The sequence below is a fragment of the Chiloscyllium plagiosum genome, unplaced genomic scaffold, assembly GCF_037043375.1.
Source record: "Chiloscyllium plagiosum isolate Xiang-an unplaced genomic scaffold, Cpla_swu_hap1 HiC_scaffold_25, whole genome shotgun sequence".
Classification (NCBI taxonomy): domain Eukaryota; kingdom Metazoa; phylum Chordata; class Chondrichthyes; order Orectolobiformes; family Hemiscylliidae; genus Chiloscyllium; species Chiloscyllium plagiosum.
This window is the reverse complement of record NW_028270163.1, coordinates 47,429,183-47,451,171: the sequence shown is the minus strand read 5'-3', so window position 1 is coordinate 47,451,171 and position 21,989 is coordinate 47,429,183. Positions and strand designations below refer to the sequence as shown.

The following is a 21,989-nucleotide window of genomic DNA, read 5'->3' as shown; positions in this document are numbered from 1 at the left end:
CGCCACCTTCACAGGCCTCCAGTCTGAAAAAAAACCCTCCACCACCACCCTCTGTCTTCTACCTTTGAGCCAGTTCTGTATCCAAATGGCTAGTTCTCCCTGTATTCCATGAGATCTAACCTTGCTAATCAGTCTCCCATGGGGAACCTTGTCGAACGCCTTAATGAAGTCCATATAGATCACATCTACTGCTGTGCCCACATCAATCTTCTTTGTTACTTCTTCAAAAAACTCAACCAAGTTTGTGAGACATGATTTCCCACGTACAAAGCAATGTTGACTATCCCGAATCAGTCCTTGCCTTTCCAAATACATGTACATCCTGTCCCTCAGGATTCCTTCCAACAACTTGCCCACCACTGAGGTCAGGCTCAGCAGTCTATAGCTCCCTGGCTTGTCTTTACCGCCCTTCTTAAACAGTGGCACCATGTTTGCCAACCTCCAGTCTTCCGGCACCTCACCTGTGACTATCGATGATACAAATATCTCAGCAAGAGGCCCAGCAATCACTTCTCCAACCTCCACCACTTTTTCTGACAGCTCATTCCATACATGCACCACTCTCTGTGAAAACGTTGCCTCTTAGGTCCCTTTTAAAACTCCCCCCTCTTACTTTAAATCTAGGCTCTCCAGTTTTGGATTCCCCCACCCCAGGGAAAAACCCTTCTCTATTTACCCAATCCATGCATCTCATGATTTCATGATTCTCTGTAAGATCACCCCTCAGTCTCAAATACTCCATGGAAAATAGCCCCAATCTATTCAGCTTCTTCCCACAGCTCAAACCCTCCAATCCTGACAATGTCCTTGTAAATCTTTTCTGAACTCTTTCAAGTTTCACAATATCCTCCCTGTACCAGGGAGACCAGAACTGCGTGCAGTATTCCAATAATGGCCTAAGTGATGTACTGTACAGCCACAACATGACCTCCCAACTCCTATACTCAATACTCTGACTGATAAAAGCAAGCAAACAAAACACCTTCTTCACTATCCTATCTACCTGAGAATCCACTTTCAAGGAACTATGAACCTGAACTCCAAGATCTTTGTTCAGCAACGCTCCCCAGAACCTTAATATTAAAGTGTATAAATCCTTCCCTATATGCCTTTCCAAAATGCAGCACCTCACAGTTATCTAAATTAAACTCCATCTACCAGTCCTCAGCTTATCTGATCAAGATCCCATTGTACTTTGAGGTAACCTTCTTTGCTGTCGCCTACACCTCCATTTTTGGTGCCATCTGCAAAGTTACTAACCACACCTCATATGTTTACATCTAAATCATTCATATAAATGACAAAAAGCAGTGGACCCAGCACTAATCCTTGTGGCACACCACTGGGCACAGGCTTCCAGTCTGAAAAGCAATCCTTCCCCATCACCCTCTGTCTTCTATCTTCAAGCCAGTTCTGTATCCAAATAGCTTGTTCTCCCTGTATTCCATGTGATCTAAATTTGCTAACCAGTCAACCATGAGAAACCTGTCGAACGCCTTACCAAAGATCACGTCCACCGCTCTCCCCTCATCAATCCTTTGTTACTTCTTCAAACAACTACATCAAGTTAGTGAGACACTATTTCCCACACACAAAGCCATGTTGACTATTCCTAATCTTGCCTTTCCAAATACATGTAAAACATTCATTTTGTTTTTGAAACTAAATAGTCATAAGCTGCTTATTTCTACATATTATAGTAAAATTATAACCTTTGTGTATGGGATGTCCTCTTCCTTTGTCATGCTGTATTGCTCCTTAGTTTGTTCTTTAACAGAATTATTCAAGTTGCTGTCCGCTGAATCAAGTAGCTCACTATCAGTATGAGCAACTGCTGCTCCAGATTTACCCAATTCATCTCCTCTTCCAAGTTCAATATCTTTTCCACTGCTCAGTTTCTCAGTTGTGGAAAGTCCATTATCTATTAAATAGGCTGATTTGTTGCTGTTCTTTGAGCAAAGGTCATTGTCAGCCACAGATTGGATGCCACCATCCATCTTCTTTGAAGTTATAATGGCACCTTTGGATGCTGCAAGGCCTGTATTTACCTGATCGCTGATTGGATCACGACGGAGCAGAGATTTTACCATATTTGTTGAACTGGGAGAATGTCTATCACCTACTGCAATCTGCAGATCAGCAATATCACTATCAGAGTTTAGGTCACTAGTCAAATCATCACTGGTAGAGTAGCTCCTGGCCTCAATGCCAACTTTGTTGAATTCTTCTATGTCGTGTTCATTGCCTGAATACAAATTTTCAGATTGTCGAGCAGAAGAAATCTCTTTACTTTGAACAGCTGCACTTAAATTATTTGACTGCCTTTTTTTATTTTTCTGTGTAAATATTAGAAGATATCAGAATCAGACCATGTGAAAGATAGACAGGAACACCAATATCAAAGCAAATACATATGCTTTACATTTTAAAGCTCTATCTCTCAATGATCATACAGCTGCAAAGATTTAATTTCCTCTCAAGTTAAATATTTTTAGTTTAGAACATTTCAGAGCAATAAAACATATTGCTAAATGATACTTATAAAATGTGGATAGCTCCTGTTTAGTGCAGAAATGTTGCCATCACAAAAAGGGCCTTATAAAATCCAACAATATTGTAAGTAATCTTCAATCCATCACTGTATCTTTGAAAACACAGAAACACTGAAAATAGGAGGATAATTGGGTGTTTGGACTATCAAGTCAGTTCTGCACTTCAACCAGATCACGGCTGACCTGACTCCACACTATTTTTCTGCACTAACCCCTTGTATCATTTGATATCATAAATACTTAGAAATCTACCAATCTGTGTATTGAATATAGTCAATGACTAAGCCTCCCCAGCACTCTAGGGTAGAGACTTGCTCCCACTCTGCCCCACGCACCTCCCCCCCCGCCCAAAAACAGAGTGAAGAAATCCTTGTTCAGCTCTGTCCTAAATGTCCTACCACTAACTTGTTCTATATCTTTTCTATTTATTCTATGTCTTCCAAATGGGAAAATATCATATTTGCATTTGTGCTATCAAACTCTGTAGAAATGTTGTATACTTCAATGAGATCAGCCCTCATTAATCAGAACTGTACAGAAAATAATCTGTTTCTTTAATGTTTCCTGTTTCATTACTGAATCCCCCACTATAAACATCTCAGGATTACCACTGACCAGAAACTCAACTAGATGAATACATTGGCTACATGAGCAAGTAAGAGGCTGGCTCAGTTAAGAACAGATGCATCTGCAGATTGGTGAGGAATACATTAAGTAGGTCTTTCCATCATACATGTTCACTGTATCCAAAAATCAATCTGATTTCTGTTAATTTGCACTAAGTGATTCTCTCAAACCAAACATTTAGGGTTAAAATGATTCATTCATGGTATTAAAAATTAAGAAAATTTTAAAATCGCACAAACTCCAGAATAGTTTTTCCCATTTCTATGTATAATTCCCAACATTGAGAGGTGACATACAATTCAACATTGAGAAATATTTCAGTGTAGGTTGATTCTGCTCTTGCTGCAGCCAAATATGTTGCACGGATTCCTAGAAAGCAATTAGGAGCAAGGAACTCAACTATTGTTCCCACCATAACTGTAGGCATGAAAACAAGTGTTAGTCCTAATTGACCTATTTTGCTAATCAACCTGTTCAGAAATGTTATTACACGCCTCTTTAACAGGTGGGACTTGAACCCGGACTTCTTGGGGCAGGGGTAGGGATTCTACCACTGCACCACAAGAAGACCCTTCTAATTGCTTTCTGAACTTAGATAAGCTAACTTCGCTCCGCTGGGTATAATATAGATAAACCAATTTAACAAGTGGAGAAACATTAGTAAAACTACTCGAGTGCCTAAATATCCAGTCCTGTTTTATATAAAATGTATTATCATATTTCTTTCCTGTCACCTTTATTAATTGTGATAATTAGACACACCCCCTCATTTTTCTGTAAACACTCAATCTGGTCAACTGAACCCAATGACACAAATCCTACACTGTGGGACATGGGCTGCAGGAATTCCACGTACATGAGTTCAACCAAGAATGGGCAATAAATTAGCTTTGTCAGCAACATCCACATCCCAAAACAGCTTAAAAATGTTCTATAATCCTATAGAGAAATTATGCAACAAAGGATGTGGGCAGCACGGTGGCACAGTGGTTAGCACTGCTGCCTCACAGCGCCAGAGACCCGGGTTCAATTCCCGTCTCAGGTGACTGACTGTATGGAGTTTGCACAATCTCCCTGTGTTTGCGTGGGTTTCCTCTGGGTGCTCCAGTTTCCTCCCACAGTCCAAAAATGCACAGGTTAGGTGAACTGGCCTGCTAAATTGTCCGTAGTGTTAGGTGCAAAGGTAAATGTAAGGGAATGGGTCTGGGTGGGTGCGCTTTGGCGGGTTGGTGTGGACTTGTTAGGCCGAAGGGCCTGTTTCCACGCTGTAATAATGACAATGAATCCACACCAGAAAACATGGTTGTTTTCTTTGCAGTTGCTCATTACTGTTAATCTTTCCAGGAAATTGATTTTTTAAAAATAAAAATGTAGCTTTCAAACTCAGATACCAAAATCCCAGGATGCTGATTTCTAAATTAAATACGTTTATCTCCCATCTCTGAACAAAGTATCTCATTTCTCAATTAAACCAAAAGGACTTGGTTATTACTTCCTGTTATCATTTTCTTTGAATTCACTTTAGTTTAACCCAAAACAAAAAGTGTGGTCAGTTAGCATATGTTGCAATGAATTTCTCTCTAATCCAAATGCTCCAAGTTAGAGTACCATTCCAGGACTAAATGGCTATAAGAGGTGTGCTTATGGCAAGGTCTAGCAGATTGACTGCCAATCTATAAATCTTTCTGAAATGCCTAAGGCAGATGGTCAGAGTAGGAGAGTTTAATCACGAGCTAGAACCATGTGACAGTTGCAATGCAACATGTTAAAAAAAAGCTCCCTGCACAAGGTATTTCCACGAAGTCTGTGACAAGCCTCCTCCTTGTTTCAAGGCTAATGAGAGTTCTGATTCTATTCATTGCTTTATCATTTTAATTTTTGTCAACAAGTTACATGTGATATATTAACTAATTCTGAAATTTTAGCTAATACTTTCCACAGATGCTGAGTGACCTGCTATCAATTTCTTTGCTGTTTCAAATTTCTAGCTTTGTTAAAAAAAAAATATAATCCATGGAGCTATTTGGATACATCTAAAAATCAAAATCGTTCAAATGAACCAGCTAGCATCAGTGCCAGCTTTCTTTTGAAGTCTTTGACCTGATACCTGGACTCAGTTTCTCACTCCATTGATGCTGCAGACCTATTGAGTGTTATCAGCACTTTGTGTTATTTAATATAACTAATTCCAGTAGAAAGATCCTCAGCTCAAATATGCTTATGGAGCCAACCGATTTCTTCAGATGCACATCAGCGTCCAAGTACCAAGCCTTAAAAGGGGTTAGTGGGGATAAAGTATTAAAAATAATTTTTTTTAATGATTTGGATACATAGAAGTTCCTTTCTCAACTAGCCAATGGGGAGTATTATATCATGCAAAATATCTGGCTTTTCAACAGTTTTGGATGCCAAGATCATTTAGGTTATTACTATTGATTTAAAATGACAATTTTTTTAAATTTCAAGATAGTCTTAAAATAGTTTATTTTCATAAATAAAAATAAGAATAAATTATAACCTGAGTAAGCAGAATGTCTTTTTCTTTCTTCATGCCATACTGATTATTATTTCCTTCAACAGAATTACTTAAGTCACTGTCAGCTGCATGAAGTTGCTTACTGACAGCACTAGTCAATGTTGATTCAGCTTTGTCTGGAGTACGTCCTCTTCCAGGTTGAGTGCCATCTTTCCTGCTGCTCAATTTCTCAGTGATTAATGATCCTTCATTCATTTCATAGGCTGATTTGTCACTCTTGTTTGGGTGAAGCAGATCACTCTCAGTAATAGAGTGGACTGCACCATTCTTGTTCTTACCAGATACAATGTCACTTTGGAATGTAACAATGTCTGGATTTACCAGATTTCCAACTGGATCACAACTAGCCGGAACTTCCTCAATACCTGTTGAGTTAGGAGGATGTTCATCAGCTGCAGCAACCTGCAGATTAATAATATCACAAGAAGAGTTTTGGTCATTGATCAAATCATTGCTACAAACGTAACCACTAGTTTCATTACCAACAGTGGATTGTTCAGTTTGATTGCCAACTTTATTGTGTAGTTCAGTTTCAATGTCCTTCTGTTCACTTTTGCTCAAGTGCCTGAGCTGAGGAGTAGAGGACTCCATCTCAGCTGCATTCAACTTTTTTGGTTTCTTTTTCCTTTTTTTCTGCATTAACAAAACATATCAGAATTAGACCACATGAACAATAGCAATAAATACCATTATTCAACTTTTGCCAAACAACTGTTAAAATATAATGCTCCATAGATATACAGGCCATTTCTAAACCATACTTGAGAAAATTAATCACTCCTGTTTTCCAGAAAAGTTGTAGCTCAGGTTGAGGTTCTGGATGTAATTTGCTCGCTGAACTGAAAGGTTCATTTTCAGACGTTTCATCACCGTATTAGGTAACATCATCAGTGAGCCTCTAGTGAAGCTCTGGTGTTAGTGACCCGCTTTTTATTTAAGTGTTTAGGTTTCCTTGGGTTGGTGACGTCATTTCCTGTAGTGATGTCAGTTCCTGTTTTTTTTCTCAGCGGGTGGTAAATGGGGTCCATGTCAATATGTTTGTTGATAGAATTTTGGTTGGAATGCCAAGCTTCTAGGAATTCTCATGCATGACTCTGTTTGGCTTGTCCTAGGATAGATGTGTTGTCCTTGTCGAAGTAGTGTCCTTCCTCATCTGTATGCAAGGATACGACTGAGAGTGGGTCATGTCTTTTTGTGGCTTGTTGATGTTCATGTATCCGGATGGATAGTTTTCTGCATGTTTGTCCAATGTAGTGTTTGTTACAATTCTTGCAAGGTATCTTGTAAATAACATTAGTTTTGCTTGTTGTCTGTATAGGATCTTTCAAGTTCATTAGCTGCTGTTTTAGTGCGTTGGTGGGTTTGTGGGCTACCACGATGCCAAGAGGTCTGAGTAGTCTGGCAGTCATTTTAGAGATGTCGGTGATGTAGGGGAGAGTGGCTAGGGTTCCTGGGCGTATTTTGTACACTGGTTCAGGTTTGTTGCTGAGTAATCTGCAGAATGTGTTCATTGGGTATCAGTTCTTTTTGAATACACTGTATAGGTGTTTTTTCTCTGCTCTTTGTAGTTCCTGTGTGCTGCAGTATGTGGTGGCTCATTGAAATAATGTTCTAATGCAGCTTTATTTGTGGGTGTTGGGATGATTGCTTCTGTAGTTCAGTATTTGGTCCAAAAGTGTTGTTTGAAATTCCCCATTGGCTGTTCGTTCTATTGTGACATCTAGGAATGGCAGTTTGTTGTTGTTTCCCTCGGTGGCTCAGTGGTTAGAACTGCTGCCTCACAGCACCAGTGTCCCGGGTTCGATTCCAGCCTCGGGTGACTGTCAGTGTGGAGTTTGCACATTCTCCCCATGTCTGCGTGGGTTTCCTTCAGTTGCTCCAGATTCCTCCCACAATCCAAAGATGTGCAGGTTAGGTTAATTGACCATGTCTGCATGGGTTTCCTTGTGTTGCTCCAGTTTCCTCCCACAATCCAAAGATGTACAGGTTAGGTTAATTAACCATGCTAAATTGTCCATCATGTTCAGGGACATGTAGGTTAGGTGCATTATTCAGAGGTAAATGTAGAGTAATGGGACATGGGTTTGGGTGGGATACTCTTTGGAGGGTTGGTGTGGACTTGTTGGCCTTTTTCCACTCTGTAGGGATTCTGTGATTGTCTTTAGTGAATTTTATGCCAGTAAGGATATTATTGACAGTCTTGAAGGTTTCCTCTAATTTGTTTCGTTTAGTGATGACAAAGGTGTCATCCATGCAGTGGACCCAAAGTTTGGGTTGGATGTTTGGCAGAGCCGTTTGTTCGAGAACTGTAACAAAGTTACTCCTAGAAGCATAGCATTCCAATTGGAACTCTATCGGCAAACACGTTGACTCGGACTCCGTTTACCAACCTCTGAGAAAAAAGAACAGGAGATGACATCACCACTGGAAATGACAGGAAATGATGCCACCAACCCAAGGAAACCTAAACACAAACAGAAAGCAGGTCACTAACACCAGTGCTTCACCGGAGGCTCGCTGATGTAGTTACCTAGTATGGTGATGAAACGTCTGAAAATGAACCTTCCAGCTCAGCGAGCAAACTTTCATCCAGATTAATCACTCTTGTTTAGTGATGAAATGTTACCATCATCAAAGTGGCTGAGCACTTTATTGCATGTCTGTTCACTGGAACAGAAACAAATTAGTTAACTCCTCAAACTTGGATATTTATTTTAACTGTACCTGCGATTTACTGCACCTGAACTGACCATTTATTCCTATGTTATCTGAAAATAACAAGCTGAAAATTTCAACACATTGGATACACCAGGATCACATAGCTATTGTGTGGCATGAACTTTCCAGATGTTAGTGAAAGCTGGGTGAATTTGTTGTTGCATTCTAAATGCAAAATCCATTACCTGAAATGTTAATTGTTTCTTTCTCCTCAGATGCTCTCTGACCTCCTAAACAGTTCGAGCATTTCTAATCTTTATTCCAATACCTCTTGCTTTGCTTCAAGATAAACTCATAACTAATTAAATTTGAAAACAAGTATGTTTGAACTTCTCTATATTCCACATGAATATCGCTGCTAGCCTTTTACGAGAGATTTTAATCAATGTCTTAAGCACAAGTCATTATTATTCTTTTGTTATTCAAATTTATATTTTATTTTAGAACCTTTGCATTTCATTGGGAAAACTCAACTGGGGTGGTAATTGAAGTGAACAGCATGATGAAAGCAAATTATCAGTCATTTCCATAAAATTACCTAGTCATTCTTACACTAAATATGGGCTTGCTCCACAGTCAAATCGGGTACAGGTAAAATTGCATAAAAGTTTGATCAAGAGCAAATGACAAGGCTGTAGAGGCAGATTAGACTGAGGTGAGACCGTATACAGAGAAAATATGAAGTGGTGTCCCAAGTTGGGGACAAAAAGAATGTACATACCATTTTATAAAAAAAATGAGTGGACCCAAACCAAATTGATTCCATCTCGTCAAATGTATAGCATCAAGTGGTTATCACAGATGTATCAGAAAGTGAAAAAAAAATACTGAGTGTGATGTCATGCTAAGATATGAATTTAATATTTTCATCCTTGTTTGAGGTGTTGTTTAACTATGAACCAATTTAGGTTATAAAGCAAGTGGGTTAGGCAACTTGGTACAAGTCAAGTTAAAGGCAGCAGAGCTTTGGATGAGTTCACATTTATGAAGGGAGAGGATAACAGGCTAGCCAGGAGGGCATTAGAAAGGTCAACTTTGAGAAAACAAAAACCTGGATGAAAGCAGATGAGCTGCATTTGATCCAAAGAATGTTCTTTAATTTCAAGTATAACCTAAAAGATAAGCCTCTATGATAAAGAAAACTTTTCTTTCGCAATTGCTTTAGACCTGAGTTACCAACTCATGCAAATGGAAACATCTTCTTGCCTAGTCTACCAAAACCATTAGAATTAATATTAAATTTCTTACACTGCTCTGAAGAGAACAATCTAACTTTTCTAGACTCCTCATTTTAACATAGACACAACAGGCTAAATGGTCTTCTTCTGTGCTGTGACTATTCCATGATCTGAAGTCTCACATGCTATATTGAGGACTCTGATTTTGCCTGGCATCTATTGAATTTCCCAATAATTTGTTATTCAGCAGCAGGATTGGACAGAGTCAGCATCAATTTATAAAAAGGAAATCACGCTTAACCCTGACTTGGAAATATATCACCAATGTCATTAGATCAGAATCCTGAAATTCTTTCCTAACTGCATTGTAGGTCAACACCACTTACAGTGCTCAAAAACGCACCACATTCTCAAGGGCAATAATAAATAGATAATAAATGCTGGCCCAGCAAAAGCATTCCCACAAGTGACTACAACATTATCTGCAACACTACTTCAGAAATTGCAAATATTGTTGTGAACTTAACTGACTTACGTTTTTATTTGAGCTCCCTTTTCGTGAACACTCAGACGTTTTGCTTTCTTTTTCTGAAATGGCCATCAAGTCAGAGTTTTGGCCACACTGCAACTTACAAGGAGGAGCCTCTGGTTCTAGCGAGGACATTTCACTTTCCGTGGCCGTATTGGAAGTGGAACACAGTTCCAGGTCTACATCCATAGGCATTGATAAATCTGTAGTTTCAGCTTCAGTCTTCCCACTAATTCGGGGCATTGCTTTAGGTGAATAATGAAAAATAATTACCAATATAAGTCCACATCGTAAAGAAAAGAAGACCTCTCATTCAGAGTTAAATATCAATAATGCTCCAATAAAGAATTTTAATATAGGAGCTTGATGACAAGAATTTGCTTCCACTGACACAAGATATGTTATTGATCTTTTAGAAATTCAAGATTTTAGCTAACCTGTATGCCTAGAATCAAACTGATGCTCTCCAACAAGAGATCACCTGGGCCCATAAAATCAGGCAGAACAACGACTGTGTGTCAGTTGCCAGACAGAGTGAACATGCAAACATGATTGTTTGAAGTCGTAACAAAAAACGTTGATTAACTTTCAATTATATTAGACTTTAAAACCATATTCACAATCAAATATAATTTGCTACCACTATAGGATAATTCTCAACATACCTTTGCTAAAGTAATAAACCTATTTGTTTATACCTATTTGAATTTGAATTTCCCAATAATTTGTTCTTCAGCAGCAGGATTGGACAGAGTCAGCATCAATTTATAAAAGGGAAATCACGCTTAACAAATCTACTGAAATTCTTCAAGGATGTAACTCAGAGCAGATGAAAGGGAACCAGTGGATGTGGTTTATTTGCACTTGCAGAACACATTCAACAGAGTTCTAGTTAAGAGATTAGTGTGCAAAATAAAAGCTCATGGAATACAGGTAGTGTATTGATATGGATAGAAAACTGGCTGGCTGGCAGGCAGGAATCTTGGAAGAAAGAAACAGATCATTTTCTTGAATGGCAGAAAGTGACCAGTGGAATACAGCAGGAACTAGTAGTAGGACCCCAGCTGTTCACAATATATATATTACAGATTTAGATGAGGAAACTAAATGTAATATGTCTAAATTTTCAGATGACACAAAACTGGAAGGATGGTGAGCAGAGATGCTTCAAAGTAATTTGGATAAGCTGAGTGTGTGAGGAAATGCATGGCAGATGTCATTTAACATCGATAAATGTGAGGCTATCCACTTTGGAAGCAAAATGCAAGATGAAGGATTATGCGAATGGCTACAAATTGAGAAAGGGGTGTGAGCAGAGAGACCTGGGTGTCCTTGTACACTAGTTGCTAAAGATAAGTGTATAGGTACAGCAAACATAAAAGGAGGCAAATAGCATTTTGGCCTTCACAGCAAGAGGATTTGAGTACAGGTGCAAGATTGTCATGCTGCAATTATGGTGCCTTGATAAGACCACATCTGGAATATCATGTGCAGTTTTGGTCTCCTTATCTGATGGAAGGTGTTCTTGCTATTGAGGGAGTGTAGCAAAGATTTACCAGACAGATTCCTGGAGTGATAGGGCTAATATGAGGAAAGATTGCATCAGTTGTTTTGTACTCATCCATGGTACATGGATGTCACTCACTGGCAAGCATTTGTTGTCTCCCAAACTGACCTTGAACTGAGTGGCTGACTAGGCCATTTCAGTGTGCAGCTGAAAATAAACCATATTGCTGTGGGTCTCACTTGTAGGCCAATGCAGGTGAAGATAACACATTTCCATCCCTTAAGGATATTAATTAACAGGATGGGTTTTTCTACAATCAGCAAGTTTTATGGTCTTCAGTAGACACTTAATTTCAAATTTTTATTTAATGAATTCAAATTCCACCACCCGCTGTGGTGGGATTCAAACCCAGGTCACCAGAATATTAGCTGAGTTTCTGGATTAATAGGCTAGCAATAACTAGATCATTGCCTCTCCAATTTAGGAATATATTACTGGAGTACAGAAGAATGACAACGGATCTCATAGAAACCTATAAAATTCTAAGAGGACTAGACAGGGTAGATGTAGGAAGGATATTCCTGATGACATAGGAATCCAGAACCAGGGGTCTAAGGATATGGGATAAACCATTTAGAATTGAGGCGAGGAGAAATTTCTTCACTGAGAGAGTAGTGAGCTTATGGAATTCGCTACCAGAAAAAGCAGTTGAGGCCAAACCATTATCTGATTTCAAGAAGTTGGCTATAACACTTGGGACTAGTTATCAAAGGATATGGGTGATAAACAGGACAGGCTACTAAGTTGAGGTTAAGGGGTGACCTTGTTGTAGAAGTTTACAAAATCATGAGGGGGAAAGAGCCAAGGTTTTTTGCCCCAGGGTAGGGGAGTCTAAAACTAGAGGGCATAGATTTAAGGTGAGAGGGGAAAGATATAAAAGGGACTACAGGGGCAACGTTTTCACACAATAGGTGATGTGTTTATGGAACAACCTGCCGGAGGTGGTGGAGAAGTTGGGTACAGTTACAACATTTAAAAGCTATTTGGATGGGTATATGATTAGGGAAGGCTTTAGAGGGATGTGGGTCAAATGCTGGCAAATGGGGCTAGATCAGTTTAGAATATCTGATTGGTACAGATGAGTTAGATCAAAAGGTCTGTTTCTGTGCTGTACAAGTCTGAGTTTAATGATCAGCTATGATCATGGTGAATGATACAACTGGCGAGAAAGTCTGAATGATGAAAGGCTTATGCCCAAAAAATTGACTCTCCTGCTCCTCAGGATGCTACTTGACCTGCTGTGCTTTTCTAGCATCACACTCTCGTCCCCCTTGAAAGTCTGAATGGCCTACTCGTGCTTATATTTCAGGTATTCATGTTAAGGATTTGAAATTTTGTTGTAGGTTGTGCCAAAATAGTTTCTCAGTATAATAACTTTAGTCATTGTCATCCATTTACCCTCACCACCCCACCCCTCTCCCGAAAATAGCCTCTTGGAAAGTCTGGGAAGTGATCCGAAATGAGATCTTAAAATGATGAAGTTTGATAGGGTTGAAGTATAGATGTTGCCTTTTGAAAAATCTAAAGCGTTTCGCTAGTTTAACAATATAAGCAACAGACAATCTATGAACACTCATTTACTTAAACAACCGTGGAATTATAAAGTAGTTGAGGAAAATAGTATAAACGCATTTAAAGGAAAACTTGATAAGTGCATGTGAGACAAAGAACTAAAAAGTTGGTGTGACGGAGCAGGATGAAGAGTTGAGAGAAGGCTTACATGGAGCATAAAAACTAGCATGGATATCACACTGGGCTGAAAGATGAGAGTTGCACAACGGCTAGCACTGCTGCCTCACAATGCCAGGAGCTCAGTTCAATTCCAGCCTCGGGCGACTGTGCAAACCCCACATCAACCCTCTCCCTGAGAGAGTTGTCTCCAGGTACTCGGGTTTTCTTCCACAGTGTAAAGATGTGCACAATAGGTGGATTGGCAATGTTAAATTTCCAGGAATGTATGGCTAGGTAGATTAGGCATGGGAATTGCAGGGTTACGGTTTTCTGGGTAGACTGCTCTTTGAAGAGGCAGTATGTACTTGAGCGGTTAATTGACTGGTTTCCACACTGCAGGGATTCTACAAAATTTTCAATAATCTAAACAAGATTTCCCTACTATAACTCTAAAAGGCACAAGGGTTGAAGAATGAAGGACTAGCATTTACGTAAAGCTTTACCATGACTCTGACATCCTGACAAAAACCAGAGGCAAGAGGAAGATGCATCCATCTTGAAAACGAGTTGTTAATAAACAAGTGGGGAAAAAAGAGCAAACACAGTTGGAATACAACTGGAAAAACATACAGCTACATATTTTGATCCACACCAAAACTGTCAAGTTGTGGCTCAAAGAACATCATTCTACTTTCAGCCAATAATGAGAAAGCAAAGTCAGAAATGTCACAGCTCTACTTCTACTGGAGATTCAACTAGGACTTACTTAGTGCTATTCAAGACAGAGACTATGGTCAGGAGATATGGTTTCAGGGAACAAGTAGCGGATTAGATAGCAATCTAACTGCAACACTGAAACATGATAGAAACTCAAGGTAGCTATTCACATTGACAAAATGTTCAAATTATGGCCCACAAGGATCAATGTTGGGACCACTGTTGCTCACCATTAAACTCAGAATCAGAAGTGCGAATCCCATATTTAAACACACCACAATTACAGAGGTGTAGCTGATACAAAGAATTGTAGCCATAAAGAATACATTAATAAACTTTTAAAAATGGACATACAATTGAGAAATGAACCTCAATATGGATAAGTGGGATACAGTGTATTTTGGTAGGAAGAATAAAATCACAAACTCTTATAGTTTGATAAGGTGACCATGCAGCTTTTCCCTCTTGCGGTGAACACCAGAAACAGGCAATAAATGAGTTAGAAATTTATGACAACATAAAAAGTGTGGCAGAATGAATAGTGACAGAAGCAAAAATGACAATAAGAAGAAATAGGCTAATACACAACACAACAAAATCTTGTTTTCATCTAGCACTTTTAATGTGATGCAATGTCAAGGGAGTCCACGTGAGCCTTGTGAACAAAATATGACATCAAGGAGACATTAGGTAAGAATAGACTTTTAATACACGTCAACAAACTGTTCATGGCATTAATCCAATAAATCAAGGACTTGGAGGATTTTCAAGATGCCAACAAATTTATTAACTTGCTATACAAAGTCCACCTAACTAGTGGCTAGCATTCAAATACTGAGAGATAAATAAAGTAGTGCTGAATGGGATATATTGTCACAGCAAATGACAATGATTTCCAAGTTTAACTGAACAGGTGAATAACTAAACTCAATCTATCTTTACAACAAAAAATAAGGTTTATTTGTGCTAGGAGAGTCTTAACTTTAAAATGGCTGATTACTACCAGAAACATATTTGACATTTCTGTCAACCAGAGTTGGTCCTTGTCCTTGACATTTACACTGGCTTCCTGTGATATTAAGTTTTGAAAGATTTGTTTAATTTCTTCTATTTGAACTAGATTCTGTTAAAAAGAACTTAGGCAAAGAGCAATATTGCATTTTCTCACTGCACTGAATTTGTTGTGAAGTAAAAGTAGATTATGGACAAGACCAGTTACCTTGTTTCTTAATTCTATTGATTGCTTTTTGTTCACAAAATAGGGGTAATATAGTTACTCAGAAGAACTGGGGTGGCACAGTGGTTAGCACTGCTGCCTCACATGCCAGGGACCCCATTTTGATTTCACCCTTAGTCAACTTTCTGCATGGGGTCTGCACAATCTCCCGTGTCAGCATGGGTTTCCTCCCACAATCCAAAGATGTATTGGTTAGGTGGATTAATCATGAGAAATGGAGAGGGGTGGGGTTAACTGGGTTAGGAAGGGTCTGGATAGGATGCTCTTCAGAGGGTCGGTTTTAGACTTGATGTGCCAAATGGCCTGTTTCTATGCCATAGGGATTCTATGACTGTAGGAAAAAGTGAATTGTAAAGGGGAAGTGATAAATTTGAGGAAAAAAGCAGATTTATGATCCAAAGTCTTTCCAGATTCAACACTGGAGGAGTGGACTATAGTTAAAAAGAGATTCATTAAGATGATTCCAGGGCTGACTTATCAAGAATGGCTAAACAGGTTAGGCCTTTATTAATTGGATTTCCTAAGAATGAGGGGTAACCTTATTTAAACATACAGAATGTGAGGAAACTTGCATGATAAGTTTTGAAAAAATATTTCAAACTCAAACTAGGGGACATAATTATAGAATAAGGGGACACAGTTAAAATTGAGATGTGAAGGAATTTCTTCTTCAAGAGAGTAATTAATATCTGGAATTTCACTCCATTTGTGCACCTGATCATTGAAAGTATTTAAGTAGAAGGTAATTTTATTTTAAAATGATCAGAGAGTTAAGGGCAATGAGAAGCTGGCACAAGAGCAGTTGAAGCCAGAAGCAAATCAGCCATGGTCTAGTTAAATTGCAAGGCAGGCTTGAGGAGCCAGATGGCATATTCCTGTTCCTGTTTCTTACCATCTTACATAGATAGCTGTTGATACAGTTGCATTGTTCTTTATGTAGTTTATTTATTGAAATCGCTATAATTAGATTCCATAATGGCATCAACTAAATGAGCTTCTGACTTGTAACTAATCAACAAAAAACAATCTTTTCTTTTATACTTCTTCAATCTTGGCAATTTGTTTTAAAAAATATTACTTTCTCACTTTTTGTTTTAAAACTTGGAAAAAGCTCTCAGCTCAGAGCTCTGTCATTACGAGCACCCATCCTTTATTGTCCACAAACTGTTTTCACAAATAGCCAATTAAACTGACAATGTACCCAGAGATTGAACAAAGAATCCTCTTGCATTACAGTCGGTTCTGCTATAACATGTTTCTTCAACGTGAATTGGCTTTAACATGATTGAAGAATTTCGACTGTTATTTGTAGAATGCAAATTTTCCTTACCTATAACGTGATTTCGGCCCCATTTGTTTAGATGGGGTGGTATTGCGCGATAGCGTGAAAACAGGACTGTCGCCTAATATCAGAACTAATATAAGTTAATGGGGCTGGAACCACGTTATAGCCAAGAGGTAAGGAAAGTTTGTGTTCTACAAATAACAGGCTAAATTCTTCAATCGCGTTAAAACCAATTTGTGTTCAAGAAACATGTGTTACAGCAGAACCGACTGTAATGCAAAGTGCATTCCTTGTTCAATCTCTGAGTACATTGTCAAAGCGTTATTGCAAAGCCAATGATCCAATATGGATTCAGCCCAACCTCAAAAGATTTAAGGAAGAAAAATACTACAGATGCTAGAAATATGAAATAAAATAAAAAAGGAAATATTCAGCGGGACAGAGTATATATTAACATTTCAGGTCAATGAGCTTTCATCAAAATTTCACTAGCCTGAAAAGTTAACTCATTCTCTCCACAAATGCCACATGACCCTCAAAAGAATTTTCTCTGTTCTAGTATAACTAGCTTCAGACTGGCACTTATGAAGTAATTTTCTGTTCCACTGGTCTCGGTTTTCATACTATCAACTTCTCTTTTGTTCTTTCTGTCACCCTCCTAGTTTCACTTACTCAAAACACTTTTTATCTAATTTCTTTCATGAGATAGCAATGTCACCAGCAAGGCCAGAAATTGCTGCTCATCCATTTCTACCCCCACAGATTTCTAAATTATCCCAATTACGATGAAAGATCACAGAGTTGAAAGGTTAATTGTTTCTCTCTCCAAAGATGATGTCAGGATTTTTTGAGATTTTTCCCCAATTTTCATAATGCGCAATATCTTGCTTTTGTCCCAAATGAATGGGCTAATTCTACCATGGGACAGCTTTACCATTATCTACCATGGGACAGCTTTACCAAAATAAACTACAGTCGCTATGTTTCAGCAAAGCAGCTTTTTAAACCTCTTCAGTGTAAAAAAAAAGCAAGTCTAAGTCAACAATAACTTAATTATTCAGCTCCTTTAGTAATAGAAAATGTCTCAAGGCACTTCATAGATGCTTTTTAAAGCAATCTTTGACAGCGAGCTGCATAAGATTATAATATGGCAAATAATCGATAGCTTAGTTAAAGGTAGGTTTTAAGTCTTGGATGGAATAAATTTCCAGAAGTTAAGAGAGGGCAGCTGAAAGCATGATTACTAATGGTACAGTGGCTCAAGTCAAGGATGTGCAATATGTGCAGATATCCTGAAGGATTATTGGGCACAAAGAGGTCAATTAACAAAAATTTACATTAAAACGTTAATACAACACTTCCAAAGGCATTTCATTGGAATATTATACAGCAAGATTTTCCACAAGGACACAGAAGGCAGTAATAAGGTAGATACGTCCCATTGTGAACTAACTCTGATACTTGAAAGTGCCATCACACCAGATCGAGAGTTAAGCATTGCTGCCTCAGAGATTATGAACACAAATTTGAATTTGCAAAAGAAGGCTTTTGATAAGGTCCCTAGTAAGAGTAAGAGATGTAAAATTAAAGTGCATGGGCTTAGGGTAATGTACTGACATGGGTAATGAGCTGCTTGGCAAGGAGAAAACAAACAGTAGAAATTAGTCATTTTACAAGTGACAGCCAATGACTAGAGGGATCGTGCAGGGGTCAGCTTGGACTCCAGCTATTCATGTATATTGATACTTAGATGAAGAAACTGTATGTAATATCTCCACATTTGCAAATGACACAAAGCTGAGTTGGGGAAGCTGAAATATGAGGACGCACAGATGCATCAGTGTGATTTGGACGTTGAGCGAATGGTCAAACACATGGCAGATGAAGTGTAATGTGGATAAATGTGAGGTTATCCATATTGGCAGCAAAAACATATGCAGAGAGTATTATCTGAATGGAAATAGATTGGAAGAGGAGCAGGTGCAATAAGACCTGGGTGACCTTATAACTGGAAGTGAAAATTAGGTGCAGCAGGTGGTAAAGAAAGCAAATGGAATGTTGGAACAAACAAATTTTAGAGAGGCCCAGCGGATCTGGCAGCATCTGTGGAGAGAAACAGAATTAATGTTTCAACTCCACTAACTCTTCTTCAAAACTATTCAGGAAGTTCTGAACAAGGATCACTGGACTTGAAACATTAACTCTTTTTTCTTTCCACAGATGCTGTCAGTGACTGAATTCCTCCAACAATTTCTGTTCTTGTTGATTTCAGATTTCCAGAATCCATAGTTCTGTGTTTTATCTAAATAGTATGTTGGTCTTCATAGCAAGAGAATTTGAATACAGGAACAGAGACATCTTTCTGCAGTTGTACAGGGCCTTAGTGAGACCACACCTTGAGCAATGTGTGCAGTTTTGGTCTCCTTATCTTGGAATGTTCCTGCTATGAAGGGAGTACAATGATTCCTGGGATAGCAGGACATATGAAGATAGACTGGACCGATTAGAACTATATTCATTGAACTTTAAATGAATAAGGGAGGATCTCATAGAAACCTATAAAATTCTAACCTGATGTCCCCATTGACTGGGGATCCAGATCAGGAGTCACATTCTAAGAACAGGCCATTTAGGGCAGAGATGAAGAAATTTATTCACCCAGAGAGCAGTAATCCCATGGAATTCTCTGCCACAGAAAGCAATCAAGGGTAAACATTCAATGTTTTGAAGGAGTTAGATATAGTTCCTAAGGCTTAAGGGATCAAAGTGTATGGCAGAGAAAACAGGAATTGGGTAGAGTTGGATGATCAGTTTTTAAAATAGTGAATAGCAGAGCAGACTCAAGAGCTGAATGGCCTACAATTGCTCCTATTTTCCATGTTTTCTACATTAACACATTACAACACAATCTGGGAAACCACTTAAGGAGTTTCTGAATGGAGGAGATTGATTGGAGAGCTTTATTGAGATTAGAGGTTTCAGGTACCAGTATGGAGGGATTTGGAAACAAGCAATAACTGGGCCAAAACAATCAATTTCAACAGCTTTCAATCGAATTGCTCCCTATCTCGATCCTTACCAGCCTCCACAATGCTTTCTACCAGTCTGGTTCCACACTGGCTGCAGAATTTGGGAGCTTTCTCTTTAGTAATGTGACCACAACTGTGACATTTCATCTTCACCCGTTCGGTATCCATCTCCTCCTCTGTTAGGCGCAAGAGCAAAGGGTGAGAACCAACAAGAACTCCAGCCTCATCCCGAAATAACACCGGCCATCAGCAGGAGAACTCCTGACACAGTCACACTACTCGCCGAGCACTGATTCCCCTTTCAAAGATTACCTGAATGAATACGTTATTTATTTACTAAGATCGCTCTCTTTGCATAAACTAAGTGTGTGTTTACGATGGAGGGGGAGGGGGAGAGGGAGAGGAGGGCCTTGCTCTCTTTCGTGAACTACTGCAGCCAGAAACCGCCCAGTGTCAGACCGAACCTGAGGCCGGGAGCAACCGCCCACCTCAGTTCGCCACCGGGGTGAGGGAGAACATCAACTCGGAGGAACTTGTCTAACAGACACACCCAAATAACCACGACAAATAAGACGGCGCCGGGAAAGATGCTGAGCCGCCAGCAGGTGGAGGGAACGGAAGACACAGCGCGCGCGCACACAAACACCAGCTCCTCCGGATCGCGCACCACGGTGCGCAGGCGCATCGTTACCCCGACTACACACCTGCGCATTCCTCTCCCCGAAAGGAGCGGGCACAGCGCAGGCGCAGAGTAGCTGGGCGACACCTGCAGGGTTCTCGCGCGGCGATGAGGAGAGTGATACGCATGCGCGCTAGTCTACTAGCCATCGGGTCGTCGATCCTCCTCAGGGTCGGTGTCATGCGCAGGCGCGGGGTGGCCATGGAGAAGAAGCCGAGACTGCGCAAGCGAAGCCGTGATGAGTTCTGGTCACAGCGGGTGCCGACGTTATTAGATTGACTTTGCGACTAAATCATTCGTGCAAAGCATATTAAAGAATCTAAAATAAAAGCAAAATGCTGGGGGCGTCACGGTGGCTCAATGGTTAGTTGTGCTGCGTCACAGCACCAAGGACCCGGGGTACCTCTCAAAGTCCAAGGATGTGCAGGTTACCTGGATAATTGGCCAAGCTAAATTGCACATGGTGTCCAGGGAGGTGGATTAGCCCGGAGAAATGCAGAGTTGGGGGGGTGGGGGGTTGGGTCTGGTTGGGATGCTCTTCGGAGGGGTGATGTGGATTCGATGGGCCAAATGGCCTTCTTCCACATTTTAGGCGTTCTATAATCTGAAATCTAGAAAGTTTCTGGAGAAAGTCTGGCAGCATCTGTGACAACATCATACCGAACTCGAAACGGAACCTTCCTTCCGCTCAGTTTCTCCAACACTTTGTGTTTCATTATACGGGGTGGAAAAAAAACCTCTACCTACCCATGGCTGCTGCAAGTCCAGTGTCCCTGTTACAAACCACTTGACAAAGTTGCAGCTCTCACGTCCCGCATCGAGTCCTATCGCATTTTTCTCACTCGCTGCAGCTCTGGCCGCTCAGTGACTGACTGCATCACTCGATAAGTTTCGTTTTAACAGTAAATGCCGATTTCACTTTCATTTTGCACTTTCCGAACATCACTTCTTGAAAATCAATCGGGCGTAGCTGCAAAGCAAAACAGGATTATTTGTCCCTGTTAAAGACAACCTTCCCAGAGGAAAAGACGGGGGAAATTCCATCTTTGCCACTGACAGGGTTTTGATTTCAAGAAATGTATTCTGTACACTGTCCACAATACTTATGAACTAGAACGATCATTCAGAGATGTGTTGCACAAATCACACACATCCTGAATCACAAAGTGCTGGAGAAACTCAAAGTCTGGGACGTCTGTGGAATGAAAAACAGTTTTAACTTTTGAGTCCAGTATGACTCTTCTCCATATGCTGCAGAGGGGATCAGACTGTCACACATTTCCTTCTGGGATGTGCCTTTGCAAAGGAAGTCTGGAGAGAAATGCAGTGGTTTTCCTTGAGGTTCGTCCTGAGCAGTTCCATGTTGCAGGACTCTGTGCTTTAAGGGCTGTTCCCCGGGACGCACACTAAAATAAACATCCACTGCATCTGGAGAACTCGGTGAAAGACGCTCTTTGGTCTGCCCAAAACCTGCTGCTCTTCCAGTCAAAAGAGTTGACTCTAACCGAGTGTTGCAGACTGGCACACTCCAAGGTCCAGGACTATGCTGAAGGAAAAACGAAACCCTGGGGCAGCTGCCGCCAAGGTGCAGTGGAGAAAGACATTGGTCCACCTAATAATTGGACCCTCCCTGATGCCTCTGCTAAATGACAAGAGTTTAATTG

The 21,989-nt window shown here is 39.9% G+C and overlaps 1 protein-coding gene across 2 annotated transcripts in view; it reads right to left on the bottom strand.

The window, feature by feature from the left end:
- LOC122562231 (E3 ubiquitin-protein ligase rnf213-alpha-like) overlaps positions 1 to 21,220 on the bottom strand; it is a 192,820-nt gene extending 171,600 nt beyond the window's left edge. Inside the window, exons 1-5 of one of the 2 annotated variants that reach the window (XM_043714953.2) lie at positions 21,073 to 21,220; positions 19,697 to 19,822; positions 10,147 to 10,385; positions 5,698 to 6,348; positions 1,713 to 2,336 (exon numbers count right to left, since the gene is read on the bottom strand). In XM_043714953.2, the coding sequence (XP_043570888.2) occupies positions 1,713 to 2,336; positions 5,698 to 6,348; positions 10,147 to 10,385; positions 19,697 to 19,822; positions 21,073 to 21,076 (1,644 nt within the window). In that variant the 5' untranslated portion in view covers positions 21,077 to 21,220. Of the gene's footprint in view, positions 1 to 1,712; positions 2,337 to 5,697; positions 6,349 to 10,146; positions 10,386 to 19,696; positions 19,823 to 21,072 lie in introns of those variants that run through there. The other variant, XM_088000700.1, reaches the window with a different exon arrangement.
- Positions 21,221 to 21,989: the final 769 nt, after the last annotated feature.